At 34.4% G+C, this 19,952-nt stretch overlaps 2 protein-coding genes across 3 annotated transcripts; one reads left to right on the top strand and one right to left on the bottom strand.

Annotated features, from left to right (window-relative positions):
- The first annotated feature begins 6,317 nt into the window (after positions 1-6,317).
- Positions 6,318-11,578, top strand: LOC142610103 (delta(12)-fatty-acid desaturase FAD2). Of its 2 annotated transcripts, none has more exons than XM_075781817.1 (3): positions 6,318-6,422; positions 6,568-6,822; positions 10,238-11,578. In XM_075781817.1, exon 3 carries the CDS (start codon positions 10,249-10,251, stop codon positions 11,398-11,400), a length of 1,152 nt encoding a protein of 383 aa, XP_075637932.1. In that variant the 5' UTR covers positions 6,318-6,422; positions 6,568-6,822; positions 10,238-10,248; the 3' UTR covers positions 11,401-11,578. The 2 variants fall into 2 exon arrangements, with proteins under 2 accessions (XP_075637932.1, XP_075637933.1); XM_075781818.1 differs by having other exon boundaries at positions 6,380-6,422; positions 6,568-6,827.
- A 1,912-nt stretch (positions 11,579-13,490) lies between these two features.
- LOC142610104 (protein POLYCHOME-like) lies at positions 13,491-18,937 on the bottom strand. Its single transcript, XM_075781819.1, has 3 exons — positions 18,727-18,937; positions 18,267-18,628; positions 13,491-14,404 (listed from the first exon to the last, which is right to left on the bottom strand). Exons 2-3 carry the CDS (start codon positions 18,564-18,566, stop codon positions 14,018-14,020), a joined length of 687 nt encoding a protein of 228 aa, XP_075637934.1. The 5' UTR covers positions 18,567-18,628; positions 18,727-18,937; the 3' UTR covers positions 13,491-14,017.
- Positions 18,938-19,952: the final 1,015 nt, after the last annotated feature.

The raw sequence follows: 19,952 nt of genomic DNA, 5'->3' as shown, positions 1-19,952 counted from the left end.
TTCAAGGCAACAACATATATAATCAAATCAAGGCAAATAAGCATAAGAAAAGATCCAAGCAACATGTGATTCATCCAATCATTCACATTCATCTCTAATACCAAAACAAGAATGTATCACAAATGCATGAACATTTCTAATGCATAACTTACCTTTTACTTACCTTGCAGCAACTCAGCACCTATGACATTTATGTGTGAGCATGTGAATGCATGTTCATGTTATCCAAACAAGGAAAACACTAGACAAACCCTAATTCTAACATGTGATAGAAAACAAGTAATTAGCATGTGAAACAAGGCCTCGAAAGCATAAAAGCATGGAAAAGAGGCCAAACAAACACACAAGTGAAAGCAGAAGGAAAATAAAGAAATAAAAATTAGGGTTTCTGGGCAACAGCTCACGCACACAAGAACAAGCCTGCGTATGCATAATCAAGCTGCGTATGCCGGCAAGATTATGCGTACGTAGGTTCTTACCCAGAAACCCTAAGAACACAAAAATAGTTTAGAACCTTAAAACAGAAATCCTAACAACCTAACATGCATTTAAAACACACGAACATATAAACCTAAGCTAGATAAACATGTTAAAGCATATTATAACAAAATAAAGCAAACAAAAGATTAAAGTGCAAAAAGAAAGAAAAGAAAAAAGAAAGGTTTTAAAACTAAAACCTTAAAGAAAAACTCTTTAAGCTTGATTTTTGACCGTTCCCCTCAGTAAAATCTATTTACTAACCAATAAGAAAGTGATTAGCAACATTAAACTAAAAGGATTGGGGGCCAAAAATTGTCCTAATCAGACAAAATTAACTTGAGGGTGTTTTGTGAAAAACTCCATTTTAATTCACTATTTTCTAGTGAATCTTGTATTTTTCTTGTGGGATTTTTGTATGTTTTGAAAATATACCATGTAAGGCTCTTTATAGTGGAAAAAATGGGGTTTGGAACGGCTTCCAACAATGTGGGATTCATTCCAAACCTTACTCATTATTGCAGAAAACTTGCATTTTTTATATCTCTGAAACCCTAGTTGAGTACGCAAGAGCGTGCCTGCGTACGCATGCTTTGGCCCATGTACGCAGACTGCTACCCACGTATATAGGCCAAGGGTCATTTTAGTCATTTTATTTTCAAAAATAGATTTTTGCTCATTTAAAATGTTATTTTTCCATTTTAACACTCCTCAAGTTAATTTGATATCTGAGTAGGCTTTAAACTGGCATTGGGCCTTAGAGTTTGGGCATCATTGGGGAATAATGGCCCGAGTCGTAAGGGGTACAAAATGTGTTGTCTACAACATCATTTACCACACTTTATCTAGTTTTACTTTTCCTTAATTTTAACCTTTAACTAGCTTATAACCCTTAAAAACGTTTTAAAATGGATTATTAACAAATGCCTTAAGAACATCCATTATAATTGTCCACAGCTCGGGCCAGGTCGGGTTTGTGCCCAACCCGGACTTGACTCAAAAAATTTGGGAGGATAAAGATATAACTTGAAATCGACTTGGATAATTTGGTCAAATCTGCCGGTTCAGGGCTCGTCAATTTCTAGTTGTATTGGGTCAGTCTTAGGTTTTATCACCGAAGCCAATATTTTTCTAGATATGTCAAGATCAGGTCAAAATCTGGCTGGATCCATCGAGATTTGGTCTAGATTTCATTGGATAACGATGAGATCTCGTTGGATCTCGAAGGATCTGGACTAGATCTCAACGAGATCTCGCCATTTTGGTCTGAAACTCTTACTAAATCGCCAAAAATGTTGAAGCTTACGGGCAGATAGAGTTTTATGCATTTTGAAAGAGGAAACTCGCAACCAACCTGCTAGGGTTTGGACTCGCGTTTGACTGTTGGAGTTGTTGGATCGGGCGGGCCGCTTGGACACCCCTAGCATCCATTAACCTGATTATTATTATTATTATTATTATTATTATTATTATTATTATTATTATTATTATTATTCTCTATACTATTATTTAAGAGGATTCCTTTGTTTGGATTATTCATTTTTTTAGTTTAAAAATGCCTCTATACCCTTATGTTTAAGTAGAGATAAAATTACAAGACAATCTGGTAAAAATGCAACTCTAACTCCCACTAAAACATTGCCTAAAACATAGGACCACTTTCCTGTTAATTTTTAAATTACTTTATCCACTTATAAATTAGATTTTTAAAATAAAAATCATATATACTAGCCTCATCACATGCGTTTCATGCGTGCAATGAGGCTTTTTTTTTTAGTGGTCCTATTTTGTAGAAAAAAAATGTGTTTTTAATTTTATATATATAATTTTTATTTTGAAAATTTTATTTCTAAGTGGATAAAACAATTTGAAAATTAACAGGAGAGTACTTTATCCACTTATAAATTAGATTTTCAAAATAAAAATTATATATATAAAATAAAAAACACAGTTTTTTTTCTACAAAATAGGACTACTAAAAAAAAGCCTCATTACACGTGTGAAGCGCATGTGATGAGGCTAGTATATATGATTTTTATTTTAAAAATCTAATTTATAAGTGAATAAAGTAATTTGAAAATTAACAGGAAAGTTGTCTTATGTTTTAGGTAATGTTTTAGTGGGAGTTAGAGTTGTTTTTTTACCAGATTGTTGTGGTCTTATTTTGTAGAAAAAAAATGTATTTTTTTATTTATATATATAATTTTATTTTGAAAATCTAATTTATAAGTGAATAAATCAATTCAAAAATTAATAGGAGAGTGATCATATTTTTTAAGCAATGTTTTAGTGGGAATTAGAGTTGCATTTTTACCAGATTGTCCTTTAGTTTTGTCTCCACTTAAACATAGGGATGTAGGAGTATTTTTGAACTAAAAAAATGAGGAATTTAAACAAAGGGAGCCCCTTAAATAATAGTATAAATAGTATAGATATATAAAATAAATAAATAAAACACAGTTTTTTTTTCTATAAAATAGGACTACTAAAAAAAAAAGCTTCATCTACTGTTAATTTTCAAATTATTTTATCCACTTATAAATTAGATTTTCAAAATAAAAATTATATATATAAAATTAAGAAAAAACAAAGTTATTTTTTTCTACAAAATAAAAAAAATCCCATTGCATGCGCTTTGCACGTGTAATAAGGCTAGTCTGTATATATTAAGAGGATTTAAAAAGTTAGTTATTACTTTTTTTTTGGGTCAAAAATACCCTTAAATTAATTAACCAACAACTTAAAAATTGGGTTAAAATAGTAAATTGGCAAAAGAAAGTTAGTTATTGCTTTTTTTACTGTCAAAAATACCCCTACCTAAAACTTAAAAATGGGGTTAAAATAGTAAATTGACAAAAATAATAAATTCCTACTTCTACATTAAAATGCCTCCTTGCTTCTAATAAACTCATACTTTTACATTGATTTAAATTCATACATCTACTCACTAACTCCCTACAAAATAGGATCACTCTTTTGTTAGTTTTAAAACTTCTTTAATCTACAAAACTCAACCCACGTATTCATCATAACCTTAGATTTTTTTTTTTTTGGTGATTGGAAAAAGTAAAAATCCCAAATTATAATAAATGCAAATTATTAATCTTTATCCAAAAAATAGAAGAGCCTCTGAGCACGCGCGTGAGCACGTGCTTAGAGGGTAGTTATTATTATGAGAATTCAAAAAATTAGTTGTAGCTTCAAAAAAGTCGTAAATACCCCTAATCTATTTAGATTATCCTTTTTTTTAAATGGGGTTAAAATTGTAATTCAACAAAATTTAAAAAAAACTACAAGAACAAGTTTTTCTTAAAAATTAGCACTCTCCATGTAAATATGTCTCACACATGTTTGATACATTCTTTCTTAAAAACTAGCGATACATTTTTTTCCTAAAAACTAGCACACACTAAATTCAGCAGTTTACTCCATTTCAAATTCTAAATTTTAGTTTCTTAAAAATTCCTTTTGGTATAACCTCATTAATAATTAGATAAATTCAAATTGAAAAATTATATTAAACTCTTTTTTTTTAGAATATTAAATATTTTTAACACACACACACGGAGAGAGGGGAGAAAGTCTTAAAAAAACTTATTGTGGTGTATATCCAAAAGAGTCTAAACTCCAAAATAAAAAAAAAGAGCCGCATTGCATGTATAATGAGGCTAGTTATTATTATTATTATTATTATTATTATCATCATCTGTATATATCTGTATATATTAAGAGGATTCAGAAAGTTAGTTATTGCTTTTTTTTCCTGCCAAAAATGCCCCTAAATTAATTAACCAACAACTTAAAAATAGGGTTTAAATAGTAAATTGGCAAAAGAAAGTTAGTTATTGCTTTTTTACTATAAAAAATGCCCCTACCTAAAACTTAAAAATGGGGTTAAAATAGTAAATTGACAAAAATAATAAATTCCTACATCTGCGTCTGTATATATTAAAAGGATTCAGAAAGTTAGTTATTGCTTTTTTTCCTGTCAAAAATACCCCTAAATTAATTAACCAAAAATTTAAAAATGGGATTAAAATAGTAAATTGGCAAAAGAAAGTTAGTTATTACTTTTTTTATTGTCAAAAATACCCCTACCTCAAACTTAAAAATGGGATTAAAATAGTAAATTGATAAAAATAATAAATTCCTACATTTGCGTTGAAATAATAAACTCCTACTTTTACGTTGATTTAAATTCCTACTTCTACCTTGAAATGTCTTACTAGATATAAATTCCTACTTCTTCTCAATAGCTTAAAAAACGCCCCACGTACTTACCTTACCCCTAAATATATTAAGCACTACTCTAAACAATAAATAATTTAGTCTATAAAAGTAATTTGAACTACATATATTTAAGAGACATTTAATTTATTTTTTTTTAAAAAACCTACCATGTTTGAATTTCATTCCCACATTTCACTCCTAACAAACTACTTGAATTCCACTCCCCCATGTTTTACTCCTAACAAATTGTTTTACTCTCAAATTTAATAATTTAAACTGCTCTTTAACTTCTTCTAAAGAACTACTTATCCGGAATTTTTTTTTTAGTTTCAAGTTATACTTCTCCTCCTCCTCCTTCATCATCTTCTTCTTCTTTTAAAAAAATAATGGCTATAGATAAGGCAAAGTCGCATTTGAGAGTTTCTTGATAACTTGAAGAAAATTTTTCAATGGTAGATTCTCAAAAGTATAACATAGCATTAAATGTCCCTCAAATGTGTATTTGTGATAATGACATGTTACTTTCATAGCCGTGCTCTTCATATCATGCTTCACCAGATCAAGAAGGGCACATCGTAGCCGTGATGATATTTCAAGCCATTGGCTCCTCCTGCTTCATCAATTTCCTCACCAACAACCAATATGTATTTGGTTGTCTTGCTACATGACAATTTCTATTTGTTTGGTACTTATTTCTCTTCTTTAACATCATACTGTGTTTTTTTTTTTTTTCTTATAAATTATTAAAATATACCCAAAAAATAGAAATGCTAGTTATTATTATTACAAACGGTGAAGTGTCATGCTCATGCAACTTTATATATATATACTATGTTTTAAAAACCGGACCGGACCGGCCGGTCCGACCGGTTCAACCGGAAAAATCGGTGCAGTCCGGTCCGGTTATATGTCTCAATAACCGGTCAAAAACCGAAAATTTTGAAAAAAACGGTTTTATTCCCGGTTCGGTTTTTAAAACCATGTATATATATATATATATATATATATATATATATAGAGAGAGAGAGAGAGAGAGAGAGTGTGTGTCATTCAATTCATTTATAAAAAGAAACAATCTGTATTTAAATAGAGAATAATATAGATTGACATTATCTAAAAAAATATAACATAGAGAGGCGGGCTGGGGTCAGTTTTATATTAGAATAAGGTAATTTTATGGTATACACCTCAGTTTATGATGGATCATCTTTTGCAAAAGCAATAACAAAAACAAAAAAGAGAAAACAAAAATGGCAGAATAATGAAAGCCGGCAGGGCATATGATTCATGAACTCATAATGATATTTTTGTCATTTGGTTTGGTCGGTAAAGCGTCTTTTAATTAGTATTTTTTATTTGAATTCAGATATTTCTTTCTTTCTTAAGTAACCCACTTCTACATGGACGCGTGCTTTTGCAAATTGCAATCTCTCAAACGCGTGATGTGACACAGGCTCAGTCCTCAGATATTTGTACAAACCCCAAAGAAAAATCACAGCCATAAAGATCTGTTAACCGTGAATCAGACGGCGGATATTGAGCGAAATCAGAATCAGTTAAAAGCAGCCGAAGGCCACGCATTTTAAAAAATTTGGTCAAGAAGACAACCAATCAAACCCAGTTACTGCATGCCACGTAAGCAGAATATGCTTAGAAATCGAAAAGAAACTAAAAACCTGAGGGAGGGACTAGGGAGGATTTTCGGATTGAGATTTGTAATTCACCTACTTTCTGTCACCAATTTTTTTACATTGTTTTCTTTTTTAATTTTAGCTTTTTTTAATATATTTTATTTAATGATTGAGATTGAAAACTATTTTTTCAATTTTTAATCTTAACCATTGATTACAATTGCATTAGGTGCCACCCTATACCGATTGCACCGGATCTGAATCCAGGATTTTCCAACTTACATTACATGTTGAACTTTGGTGGACCCCACTGGAATGGAAAGAGAGAGGGAAAGAAAGCTTAATAAATATCAGACTTGGGAAAAGAGAAGGGTGAGGCTGCCTCTGTTGTTTCAACTTTCAAGTCTCCATTTTAGAGAGAGAGGTTGGAGAAAGAGCAGAGTTGGAGAGATTTTTATAGAGAAGAGCTTCTCTATTCTCTAAGGTAAGGTAATCATTCCTTTTTGCTTTTTGCTTTAAAAAAAAAAAAAAATACTATAATCAATTTCTCACCTTTGGTTTTGGTTTTGGTTTTGGTTTTGGTTTTGTGAAAGATCGATTTTTGTACTCGCATTTTGCGTCTTGCTATTGAATGAATCTAATGTAGATCTAGGACTAGATGTTTTATTTTTGTTCGGTTGAGATCTTTGCCTTCAATCAGAGAATGCATGCATTAACAAAATTTAAAAGATTTTGAATTTATTTTTAAATATATCTTTCGATGCTGTGAAGTTTTTTATTTTTATAGATTGGATCTAACTCTAAGCATCGTAGTTTTTAAGTATCTTGTCGTATCTTCTGTACTTTGTATGACTGTACATGTACAGTTCACGTGATTTCCAGCCAACGCCACACACTTTCATGTCTGTCTGTTATAGTATTTATTTTACTTTTACTTTTAATTTTAATTTTAATGTTTATTTTGTTTCGTTTTGTCTTTTTTTTAAGCTTTGGATCCTCTGCCTCTGGCAACTTCAAAATCTCACTGTTTTTAATCTATCTATGGTTAATTATCATTAAGTAATGGGGATTTATGGTTTTTAAATATTTAAAAATGAATAATAACATTCATTCGCTTTTTGAGTTATTTTCCAGTTACTCCATGTCTGTACCTTTTTATATTATAAAGTGACTGTCCTGCCAAATGAAGTTTATCAAGAAAAATAATGCGTTTGATCTATCCTTTATTGCACCTGATAAATGTTTGAAAATTTTCTTTGAAAGTTAGTATTAGTTAATTTGACCAGCTTACCCTTTGGCACGATGGTACAATTTTTTGTGAAGGAGAGCACAAGCCTTTGTCAGATTTAAATCTCCAGAAGAAAGCATTTAGATTAGGATCTCAATTTTTTATTTTTTAAAAAACGTATTAGATAATTTGGAGATAATCCGTCTATTATAAGGTTGGGAGCTGTGAGAAAGTCTGGAGAAATTTTATTAAAATATTGGAAAGGTTTGCCGGTTACCACTTTATAAATTGGGATTTAACGTTTATGAGGAATATTCCGAAATATGATTCTTTGTGTGCAGGCCCTGAGACGATCTACACTAGTGTAATTGACTGTTTCTGGTAATTTCAAATTTAGTAGAGTGAAATATGTATATAAAAAAAAAATAAAAAAAAACTTGTTTAAAGTAACAACTGTGTTAGTCAGAAACTCAGAGTTGTTGGTTGGTTCAGTTTCAGGCTCATTTAAAAGCTCTGTTCGTTTGTGTAGTGTGGTGTTTGGAAGATTATAGAATCTTAGCTGTAACCCAAGAAAAAGGAGACAAAAGAAGTAAATGTGGAAATTTAGGTGTTGCAGCCATGGCTGGTCCCTATTTTATGCTTAGATTGGATCTGGTACACTATTATTATTATTATTTATTAATTAGTCAAAAAGAGTGAGGGCTACCCTATTTTCTATAATTTTCCAATTAACCGACTCTATTGAATTTCAATATTTCAGGGCTTGCCTTTGGTGTTTGGCATGTGTACTGTAGTGTGTGTGACTGATTCCATTGCTGGTAGGCCCAGCATGGTCAAGTTTGACGCCTCTAAATTCTAAACTTTTTTTTTTTTTTCCAAATATTATTGTTGAATACTGTAGTTCTATTATCTTGGTCAATTTGAACTTTGTTACGCCAACTTAGAATTAGTACTCGTTAGAATAATTATCAAACGAGGACTTGTTCTATACCCAAATCCAGAAGTCCAAATAGCTTGCTAGGCTTTGCCTGAGTCTATTATTTGCGCATGCATGTTGTACTAATCAAAATTGGAGGTGTCACTCTACGAGGGTCTTGATGTTTTGGTGTATTTTTTAATTGAGTAAAGAGGCTACCTAATTAGAGGTAGGACATGGGTTTTTTCTTATTTATCGGTTCTCTTTTAAAACTTCTTAAATTCTATTGGGTCACTAGAATTTTTTGTCAACTGATCAAAAAGCTGGTTTTTTTTTTTTTATTTAAATTATCTATAACTTACGGTTCTCAAACTATATGTTTTGTCCTATAAAGAATAAACAATTTGCTAATGGACATCTTGGTAAACTTCGTAGTTGTTGCTTTAAGATGACATATACGGCGTGCACAAAAATAACGTATACCTTTTCCGCGTGGTACCGGCATTGGCTAATGATAGAGAACTTTGTCATATTCCTTGACTGGTGTGAATCACTTGTTTTAGTGGCAAAGTGATCCCTATGGATATTTCAGTGCGCCATATTTTGGTTTTGGAGTTTGGACCCCTTTAATAATTTACCTTTCTTTTTGCGGTTGTGGCATCGACTCTCCAGTATTATCGTTTCTACTTTTCATTGTGCTTTTCTTTTCCATGAAAAATGTCCATAAAGCACTTCATTACTTTTTCGTACTATTACCATCTTTTACTGTAGGTGAAGGAGGCCTTCTATTTGTTTTTCCTTTCCCTCTTTCTTTACAGACCTTGCTGCTAGAATTTTGTAATAGATTTGGCTGTGGAGTGCTTGTAAGTTGTATGAACATATGAATGTCAATGCACTTGCATCATTTATCCATTTTGAAATTTAATACATTACACGCATAACATGAAAGGAACTGGAACATGTCAATGAGAAGATCAGTTATAGAAACTCAAATTTCGCACTCTGGAATTGCACTTGAAAATGTTGGCCTGTCTCCCTTGTTCAATCATTTTAACTTTTTTGTTCCTTATTTATTATTCACTTTGAAGCTTCCATTATGCTTATGCCATCCTAGCTTCTAGGAACCCAATGTATACTGAAGTCAGTTGGGTACTTATCTTTTTCCACTGCCAGACTTCCTGGATCCCATTGATCCATTAGTCATTTGTATTAATGGCCCTATTGTTGGTGAACTGAATCGTTTGCTAGTTTGCTTCCATGTAACCATCATCTTAATTGTGCCAATATATTGATAGCTAAATTCTCTCTTAATAAAATTGTCTTCTAATTATTATTGGAGTATCATAATATTAGTCTATTCAAAGGGGGCGTTAGTTCAACTGTATTATTACCATAGGAGCGCTTTATTACTAGGGATATTGAGGTGCTACGTCTTGCTATAATGTGAATCCAACTGCTTGTGGAAGTTGAGTAGGTTTTAGACAGGATATGGACATGTATTTGATTCAATTGGTACTTTAGGAAGCAAGTTGCCCTGATGTTATCTTTTCTGTGAGTTGAGTTGGTTTTATTTACCATAAAAGCATTGCAGAAGCTATTTTAAATAACTAAATTTTGCATTGAGATCACTGTGCTATATAATTTCTAATTGAACTTAAATATAGCTTATTGGAAGCTGGTTTACTTTCTTGATTTGTCTTAGAAATACAGTCTAAAATAATCACAAGATGCTCACTTTTTCTCTCCTTTTCACAGGTTGAAGAACAATGGGTGCAGGTGGCCGAATGGCAGTGCCCCCCACTCGCAAGAAATCTGAAGCTGAAAGTCTGAAGCGAGTTCCACACTCAAAACCCCCATTTACCCTTGGCCAGATCAAGAAAGCCATCCCTCCTCATTGTTTCCAGCGTTCTGTTCTCCGCTCTTTCTCCTATGTTGTTTATGACCTCGCTATAGCCTTTGTCTTCTTTTACATTGCTACCAATTACTTCCATCACCTTCCTAAACCTCTCTCTTCCCTGGCTTGGTTACTTTATGGGTTTGTCCAAGGTTGTGTCCTAACTGGTGTTTGGGTCATAGCCCATGAGTGTGGCCACCATGCGTTTAGTGACTACCAATGGCTTGATGACACCGTGGGTCTAATCCTCCACTCCTGTCTTCTTGTCCCTTACTTCTCCTGGAAGTATAGCCATGGCCGCCACCATTCTAATACAGGTTCCATTGAGAAGGATGAAGTCTTTGTCCCCAAGCAAAAATCCAGTATCCCATGGTACTCCAAATACCTTAACAATCCACCAGGCCGACTCATCACACTTTTCATCACGCTTACTCTAGGCTGGCCTCTTTACCTCGCATTCAACGTTTCGGGCAGGCCCTATGATCGGTTTGCAAGCCACTATGACCCTTATGGTCCCATCTACTCAGATCGTCAACGGCTCCAAATATTCATTTCCGATGCTGGTATTATTGCTGTCTTTTATGGGCTTTACCAGCTTGCCATGGCAAAAGGACTTGCTTGGGTATTATGTACCTATGGAGGACCGCTGTTGGTTGTAAATGGATTTTTGGTGTTGATCACATTTTTGCAGCACACTCACCCTTCATTACCTCATTATGATTCTTCTGAGTGGGACTGGTTGAGAGGAGCTTTGGCCACTGTTGATCGAGATTATGGAATTTTGAACAAGGTTTTCCATAACATCACAGATACTCATGTGGCACACCATTTGTTCTCAACAATGCCACATTATAATGCAATGGAAGCTACAAAGGCAATTAAGCCAATTTTGGGAGAGTATTATCAATTCGATGGGACACCAGTTTACAAGGCAACATGGAGGGAGGCAAAGGAGTGTGTTTATGTTGAACCTGATGAATCTGGCCAGAGCAAGGGTGTCTTCTGGTACAACAATAAGCTGTGATGATCTCAACTGGCAAAATGTTGGTTGGGAAGGTCTCAGATTCTGGTTAATTTAGGTTGTTCGCTTGCTTTGAATTGGACCTCTAGTATTAGTTGTGCTTTTCAATAATTATGTTGAACCCGACATGGCAGAATCGAACACAATCTTATTTAATGACTGATTGTTTATTTTGTCTGAATGGTTTGCTTGTTTATTGAAAAATGAGCAGAGAGCCCATACATTTAGGGACTGATTGGCATTTATCTACTTTGTTAAAATAAAAAACTTTTTGTTGAAAGTATGGTAGATAAAAGTAAAAGTTAGTTGAAATGCTACTAGGGACTAATGAATAGTATCAAATAGTGTAGTGAGGCTTATGAATAGTAACAAAAATAAACTAAATAGTAAAATAAGTTGACTTTTTAATTTGGAGTCAAACGCACACTTAGCGTTTGTTTAGATATTGCTTATTACCAAAAATATTGTAGTAAAATAATTTTTAAATGTGAATATTTCTGTGGGACTTAATTTTAATGAAAATTTTGCTGAAAAAAGAAATTTGTGGGTCTTGTGAACAGTGCACGAGACTCACTGGCAGAGACGCAACTCGCAAAACGCTTGCTCTGCTGATATCCAAACTCACGCTTCCATCTTGAAACCTGGTTTGAGTTATGAATTATGGTTTTTTGGCAGCTAATGTAATGTTAACAGTTATTTGAAGATTGAATTCTTATTTCACTCTTGAGCAGACCCTGTTAAGATATACTAAAATGGGAAAGGTTTTAAGCATACTAATATGCAGCAATGTGGCAGCAAAAAAAAAAGGTGTTCACGGGTCATGTGCAAGACACTTTAATAATAATAATAATAATGTCTCAAACAATCTCATCAAGCAAAATTACCCTTAACCTACATTTTACTATAATTATAATGTCTCAAACAAGCTCATCAAGTGTGTTTGTGATTTACTTTATGGATGTCAAATGAGGCCCTTCGCTGCATAAACCTACTGAGATTGATCATTTCACTGAGTATCCTCAAATAGTCAATTGTCATAATCAGATTTTAAAACATGTAAAGCATTCTCTCAATTTCTGCAATTTAAGTAGTACCAAACGTAAACTTTCAATGATTCAAGTATTGCCTATGATAGATGTAGTGCTTTCACCTTGTATCACGAGAGTTGAATAAAGATTTAAGACATTCAATTTAACCAATAAAAGAAATGATAAAATAGCAAATTAAGTTGTCAAACAACATTTTAACTACTATCATTTACTATATTTTTAGAATCGTAATTGTTGCTTCCTTCTGAATAAGAATTTCTTTAGAACAATTATAGAGGGAACCTAATCATATATATTTTTTAAGTTTTCATTGAGTAATATATAGTAGGTACTGGTAATGTAATAATAGAGTCGTATATAGTAGGTACTGGTAATGTAATAATAGATTCATACACAACATTATTATTGATATAAACCTGAAAGTTATTGCTATACAAAATATTTAATAAGCCTTGACTTCTGTTGTCAAGGTTAATTTCCTTCGCCTTTTCAAACCATACTTTACAATTTCATCTGATCTCATGTAAAGCGTGCTCATCTTTTAATTGTTTATGGTAGAGACTAGAGAGTAATGACTTTTTAAATGGCAAATCCAAAAATTGATCTATTAAGAGTTGGTTGAAAAACGTATGTACTTCGTTCATCAAAATGTTAATATATTATAAATGTATGCTTTATAAGCATTGACTTATATTGTCAAGGTTTCATTCACCTTTTCATACCATACTAAATGACTAACCAATTTCATCTGATCCCGTGTAAAGTATGCTGATCTTTTAATTGTTTATGGTAGAGACTAGAGAGTAATGACTTTTTAAATGGTAAATCCAGAAATTGATCCATTAAGAGCTGGTTGAAAGACCTAGTGTACTTTCGTTCATTAAAATGTTAACATATTATAAATGCCTGTTTTCATTTAAAGTTGCTGTGATAAGAGGTGAAGTTATAGGTTGAAGTAAAAAAGGACCATCAAATCTAATACTCCTGAATATAAATTTGTAATTCTGAAAATTTAGCAAACAACAAAACCTGTTAAATCTGGACTTTCTGCAAAAAGCTTAATAAACAGAGTTGATTATGGAACAAAAATCACTTTGGTGAACCCTGCTTCCCTATCATACTCAAAAAGTAATGGTACATCAACACAGGCCTTTCTAAAATAACGCGACAAGAACTGAGATATGGCCTCTCTACACCTAACCATCAAAGAATGATGGTAACATGACACTAACATGCCTAGTGCCTACTGGTCCTACACCAAGACTTTCGGCAAAGAACTGAAGCAAAACTGCCTACCAATCCTATGATAAGACCTTCAGCAAGATGTCAAATGCAAAAAAGTAGAGAAGATATGAGGATATATGTACTAAATCTAATTGAGGAGTCCTAATATCATCAGATGATAATTCGAGTAGTCCTATTATCATCAGATGATGATCAGTTTCACAGCACAGGTTTCTTGTCCCTTCTGTCTTTCAAATACAAGTGCTCCTGTTCTCTCTGTTTTGGCTGCTCCAAGGTGGGAGGAAAAAAAGAATTCATACTTTTAACTGCTGGGAAGTTGAAATGAATCAACGCATAGACATCAAAGTACGAATTCTCTTTTCTCTCTCTGCCTTCTTAGCACTTGGGGTTCTCTTTAGCTTCTGCAGTTCCTCCATCACCACTTTCTCAACAGTGTCAATCGAGTTCAAGAGTTTCTTCTGAGGTGTGAGAAACTCTGATTCTCCAGCATTCTGATTAGTGATTCCGAGCAGAATCTTTGGCACTTTACCAACAGCAGGTGTACGAGGCTTGACACCAACAGCTAGATTTGGAGAGATCATAGAGATATCGTGCTTGAGTTGAGCACCAGACAATGTCACAGAAGGGTCAAGAACCCTTTGGCCCTCAGGTATAGGACTCTCAATTTGTAGCCCTTCGGCATCTCCCAGTAGAGCTCTTCTCCTTTCAATTGCCTAACACAAGCAAAATGCAACCCACTTAAAATCAGCATAAATGCAAACCATTGAACCTCAAGAATCATCATAACATAACAATCTAGATTATGTAAAATAAAATTTTGAACATCCCAACAAAATAAAGGCACAAACAGCCTTTCAAGATATTACAAATCTATAACAATCATAGAGCATTACAGATATAAAGGGCCCGCTTGGATTGAGGCTCATCCATAACTTATAACTCATAATTCAAATCTCATTACTCAAACTCAATTCTCATAACTCATTTCTCTAACTTCATTTTTTCACTCACTCAAACTAAAACATGTTTGGTTTCATTTCTTGTTACAATAGATACAAAATTATCCAAAAAATTTTGCAATAACGGTGGGACCCATTTACTGTACTAGGTCAGACGAATAGTTGCCTACCCGCGTAAGTTCTCTCTCCTCTTCTTTTTCTTTTTTCCTCTCTTCACTTCTCTACCTTTACTCTCCCCTAAGACCTAAAAATTTCACCCCCTCTTCTCCGCCCCTCTCCTCTCTTTCACTCATTGAATCCACCACTTCTCTCTCCCACATTCCTCAAATTAGAAGGAACAAAGAAATGAGAAAAAAGCTTGATTTTTCCTTAAGTTCTCCTCACCACAGCAATCAAACCCATTGGCTACAAATAGCAAACAAACCCGCAACAACCCACAAGAACTGAAGATCTGTTTTCAGTCTTTCTCTCTCCCTAGACCGGCAGCCTCACGCTTTCTCTCGTTTAAGGGTTTGGTAGATTTCTTACTTCTGGGTTTTGTTTGTGATGGGGGGAAATTTTTGTAGACTTAAGCGTTTGTGTTTGTATTTAATTTGTGGGTTTATGTTTATGGGTCTGTGTTTTTGTGTTTGATCGGTACCGATGTGTTTCTAGGTAGATTTACGATGAACATGGTTGTGGGTTTGTGTTTAATTTGTGGGTTTATGTTTATGGGTCTGTGTTTCTGTGTTTGATCGGTACCGACGTGTTTCTAAGTAGATTTATGATGACATTGGTTGTGGGTTTGTGTTTAATTTGTCGGTTTATGTTTAAGGGTCTATGTTTCTATGTTTAATCGGTACGGATGTGTTTCTGGGTAGATTTATGATGAACATGGTTGTGGGTTTGTGTTTTTGGATAGATTTATGATGAACATGGTTATGGGTCTGTGTTTGATCGATACCCATGTGTTTATGGGTTTGTGTTTCTAGCTAGGATGCACGGACGCGGCGCCGGAGGTGCCGCACCCGCGTCCGACGCGGCGCGACGTGGCGAGGGACGCCGCTGCTCGCACGTCGGTGCCGCGTCAGGCCGCGTCTGCCACGTGGTTTCTTCTTTTTTTCAGCCGACTCGCGCCGACGCGGCCTGAACAGCGTTGACTCGGCGCCGAATCGTGCCGATTCGGGCCGATTCAGCCAGAATCGGGCCGTATCGGGTAGTATCGGCCGGCGACCGAAACGGCCGAAACAGTCGAAACAAGCCCGAAACAGGCCGAAATTGGCCTCGAATCATGCCGGAACAGCCGAAATAGGCTGTGAATGAGACCCAAAAACGCTAAATCTATCCTTCCTCAATTTTATTTTGAATATTTGTTGCTTCTTTTGTGTTTTCTTTTTAGTTTTGTGTTTTCTTTTGTGTTTCTTGCTTTCTTCTTTCTTTGTTTTGTGAATCAAGGCATAATAATATGTTTTTTAAGAATATTTTAATAGTAAAAATATATAGAAAATATAAATAAAAATAATTTTAATAATTTTTTAATTGCCGAGTCCCGCCGCACCCGCACCCGCACTCACTTTTTTCAAAAATTGCCGAATCCTGCACCCGCACCTGCACCCGCACCCGTGCTTCATAGGTTTCTAGGTTTGAGACATCATTACCCATGTAAATTTTGTATACTATATGTGCAATTGACTTTATGTAAATTTTGTATACTATATGTGCAATTGACTTTAGATTTGAGTTAAGTGTGTTATGTTCAAGTTCACGAAAAAAGAAAGAAGCACCAGTTCAGAGAAAGAGATGTGAAGAAAGAAAGAAGAAGAAGAGAGAGAAAAAAAAAAAAAGAAAAAAAAGAAGTTGGTGGAGTGGGTCTGACTCGATAGAGACAACTCAGGAGAATGGGTCTCACCAAATTTTTTTTTTACAACTTTGCCCCTGTAACTCATTCCATTGAAAACACCACAAACCTATTTTCAGTTTCCATCACTTCACTCAAATTTTTTGAGTTTTGAGTGATGGAAACCACATTAGGAAATCAAGACAAACACAATTTTTTAGTGGGTCCCACAAAATTTGGATGATGGATGATGGATGATGGAAACTGAGTGATTTCACTCAGTTTCCATGTAATCCAAACGAGCTCTAAATCTCACCCTCTCCAGTGCTACTACATCAACAAGTTGGTTTGGCCTCATGGACAAAGAGAAGAATTCTTAGTCTTTACTACAAGCAACAATCAACACTTCACTCAACAATACACATACAGCTAGGACAGCATTCAATTTTATCTTGGTCACTCCGTTAGAAGCTTAAGATATCCTACAAATGTTTTGTCTGTGATTGAAGAATGCACTCCCAATTAAGCAGCAACTGAGTCAGAGGCACACAAATTGAACAGCCTTTGTGTTTCTGTGAAAAAGAAACAGCAACCATGTACCATCTATTATTACAATGTGACTGTAGAACATTTTGGCTGTATTCTCACTTACAATAAGAGTAGACCACATACCTTATCCATCTTTAAAGGACTGGATTTGGCATTGGATTGCAAAGACACAATCCGTGCCTTTGGAATATAGTATCCCGTTAGCACATTTGATCAGCACCCTATGATCAATTTGGAGCAACAGAAAAGGAAAAAAAAAATGTTTGACCACATACAACCCAATCCCTTTTCAGTTCTGCACAATGCATCCTACCAGCTTAGTTCCATTTTGATAGCATTGAAGTGTTTGCAACAAGATATTATAACAAATACTGCAGCTGAGTTAACCAAGACTAACCCAGGAAGATGGAGAGGAAACGGTTTAGAAGAGGTATCCCATTTCTAAATGGTTGATTCAGTTGGCTTGTTGGCAACATAACTATAGCTGTTATTCTAATCATCAAGATGGCTCTTCAACAAATTTAATTGATGCAACTTCCAGGTGTTCTCATAATGGTGAAGAGCAAAGAAGTATGCTTATTGGGAAAGAAAAGACCTTAGCCCTAGTGGTGCAATGCAATGATCTATAGGCATCAGCTTTTGCTACTAAAAAGACTCCTCAACCTCAACCTCAACCACTTCACTTTTGATCTTGTTTGTTCCCCCAAATCCAATTATCACTAGGATGCAAATGGCAGTGACTTTTAGAATTAGAAGCCTCCAGAAATTACTTGTTAATGGGGGCATAGATGTGAAACATTCATACTCAGCTAAAAGCTTGGATTTTCATGATCACTTGAATTACGGTTCCAGGGGAAAAGATGAATCATTCACATAGCAAATTAAAAAATTAGAAAAAGAGACAAAAATAGCAAGACCGACCCATGTCAATTAAACTTCAAAATACCAAATGTTTGTTTATGAGAAACGTGTACAGAGTCAAAAGAACACTAGCAATCAAGATTAGAACCTAACAAACATATGAATGTCAAATAAGGAAACGTCGTATTTTAAAGAACATATAATAATCAAATAAAGAATTTAAGAAGGGTATTATTATGTTATTAATTAAAGCACTAAATTCAGTTGAACTCAAATTCTTGGGACCAAAGCAAAATTAAAGAAAATGAGAGAGAAAGCCCCTGGCCTTTAGTACAACTAATCAATACTACATGAAAATTGAAGAGCAGAGGCCAGAGAATCAAAAATTACCCTCACAACCGCAGTGATATCTTGAAGAGGGGTTCGTGGGTACCAAGAAGGTAACACTCTGCCCCGACCCGAACTCCGCTGCGCAGTGGCACTTCCGTACAGATTCCGGCCACGCACATTTCTTGGAGTTCCAAAGCCTCCCCTTCGTCCAGGTGTTGCCGGGCCCGGGGCCGGGGATCCGAACAAGTTCCGACCCACTTCTGGATCGTCAATAAGAATTCCGGTACTGGGAGTTCTGCGGCGAGCGAAAATGGCAGCGTAGTCGACAGGCCTCACCAATCTATCTCTCGATTCAGGCATCGTTGATATAATAATATTAATAATATTATTATTATTGATATTAATATTAATAATGCTTTGAACTGAAAGAAACAAACGCGTTAAAAGAAGTTAGCATGAGAATCAGATCAAAGAGAGAGAGGTACAGAGTTTCAAGGAAATAATATGAGATACTTCTTACCTGGGCTTGTCTTTGACTCTACTTTTTAGGTTTGTTCTTGAATTATTTGGCAAATGAAAAAGAGCAGGAAGCTCTTCAACTTCAGCTTCAATGTGAGAGAGAGAGAGAGAGTCGAAGAAATTGGCAATTCTTTCAAATGAAATAAATGGGCGGTATTATAGGGGGGGGAAAAAAATGAAACCCACTTCTTCTTCTTTTTTTTAATTAGTTTCGTAATTTGGGAGTGTTCAATTTTCAAATTTGTGGAACTAGCGGGAGGAGTAAAGTGGCACCTAACTAGGCTAAGAGAAGGCAAGCGTGTCTCTGGAGTCTGGACCGGGAGTGGGCCAATTTTGAGTCCATTTTCTTTTGGGCTCAACCTTTTTTTCCCATTTTGTCTTGAACCCAAGGGAATGGGATACATATTCCATAGACTATAGTCCATTTAACATAACAATTTCTCTTAAAAAGGAAAACAAAAGCGCTTAGAGCTTTTACTTGTTTCGAAAGTCACTTTGAAAAAAATATTAATAGCAATGCGAAACTACATTATTGGTTCATCAAGTTTACCCTGTGAGTGCAATTGGTTCCACAAGTTTATTAGTCTTTGAAATTTCAAAAATGAGCTCAATTGGTCATTCTATTAATGGTGTTATTCTCAGTGCCTATGTAGCTAACAAAACAATGATGTAGCAAATTTTAGGTGACATGACATTAATTTTAATAAAAAAAAAATTAAAACATACTGCTCTCATAAAAAATCTCATGACCCGTAAGAAAATTGCTCAACCATTTTGTGACCCATTAACAAACGAGTATTCCTAGAGAGAGAGAGAGAGAGAGCAAAGATTTAATTTATCAAAGAGAAACTAACAGGTTGAAGGCTTAGGTTCTGTTTGGTTTAGTCCATCACTCAAACTCAATTCTTATGCTGAAAAGTCTAAACTCATATCTCATATTACTCATCTATTTTTACCTTAACTCACTCTACAATTCATTTGGGAAAAAATTTTATTCAAATTTCATCACAAAAACTCAACTCTAACTCCAAAATGTGGAGCCCACAAGTTCAATTGGGTCAAACTTCTAATAAAGTTTCTAATATCTTTTATTCTTTAAGGAGAAAGTATAGTTACAAAATTAGTTGTAATCTTTGGTTACAACCTTACTAAATATCTTTTTATTGGAGATAAATTTTGACAAATCCACCATTGAATTACATATTCTTTTTATATCCTTCATACTTG

The sequence above is a fragment of the Castanea sativa genome, chromosome 9, assembly GCF_040712315.1.
Source record: "Castanea sativa cultivar Marrone di Chiusa Pesio chromosome 9, ASM4071231v1".
In the NCBI taxonomy this organism is placed as follows: domain Eukaryota; kingdom Viridiplantae; phylum Streptophyta; class Magnoliopsida; order Fagales; family Fagaceae; genus Castanea; species Castanea sativa.
The sequence above is the reverse complement of the archived record's forward strand: the minus strand, read 5'-3'. Positions and strand labels throughout refer to the sequence as shown.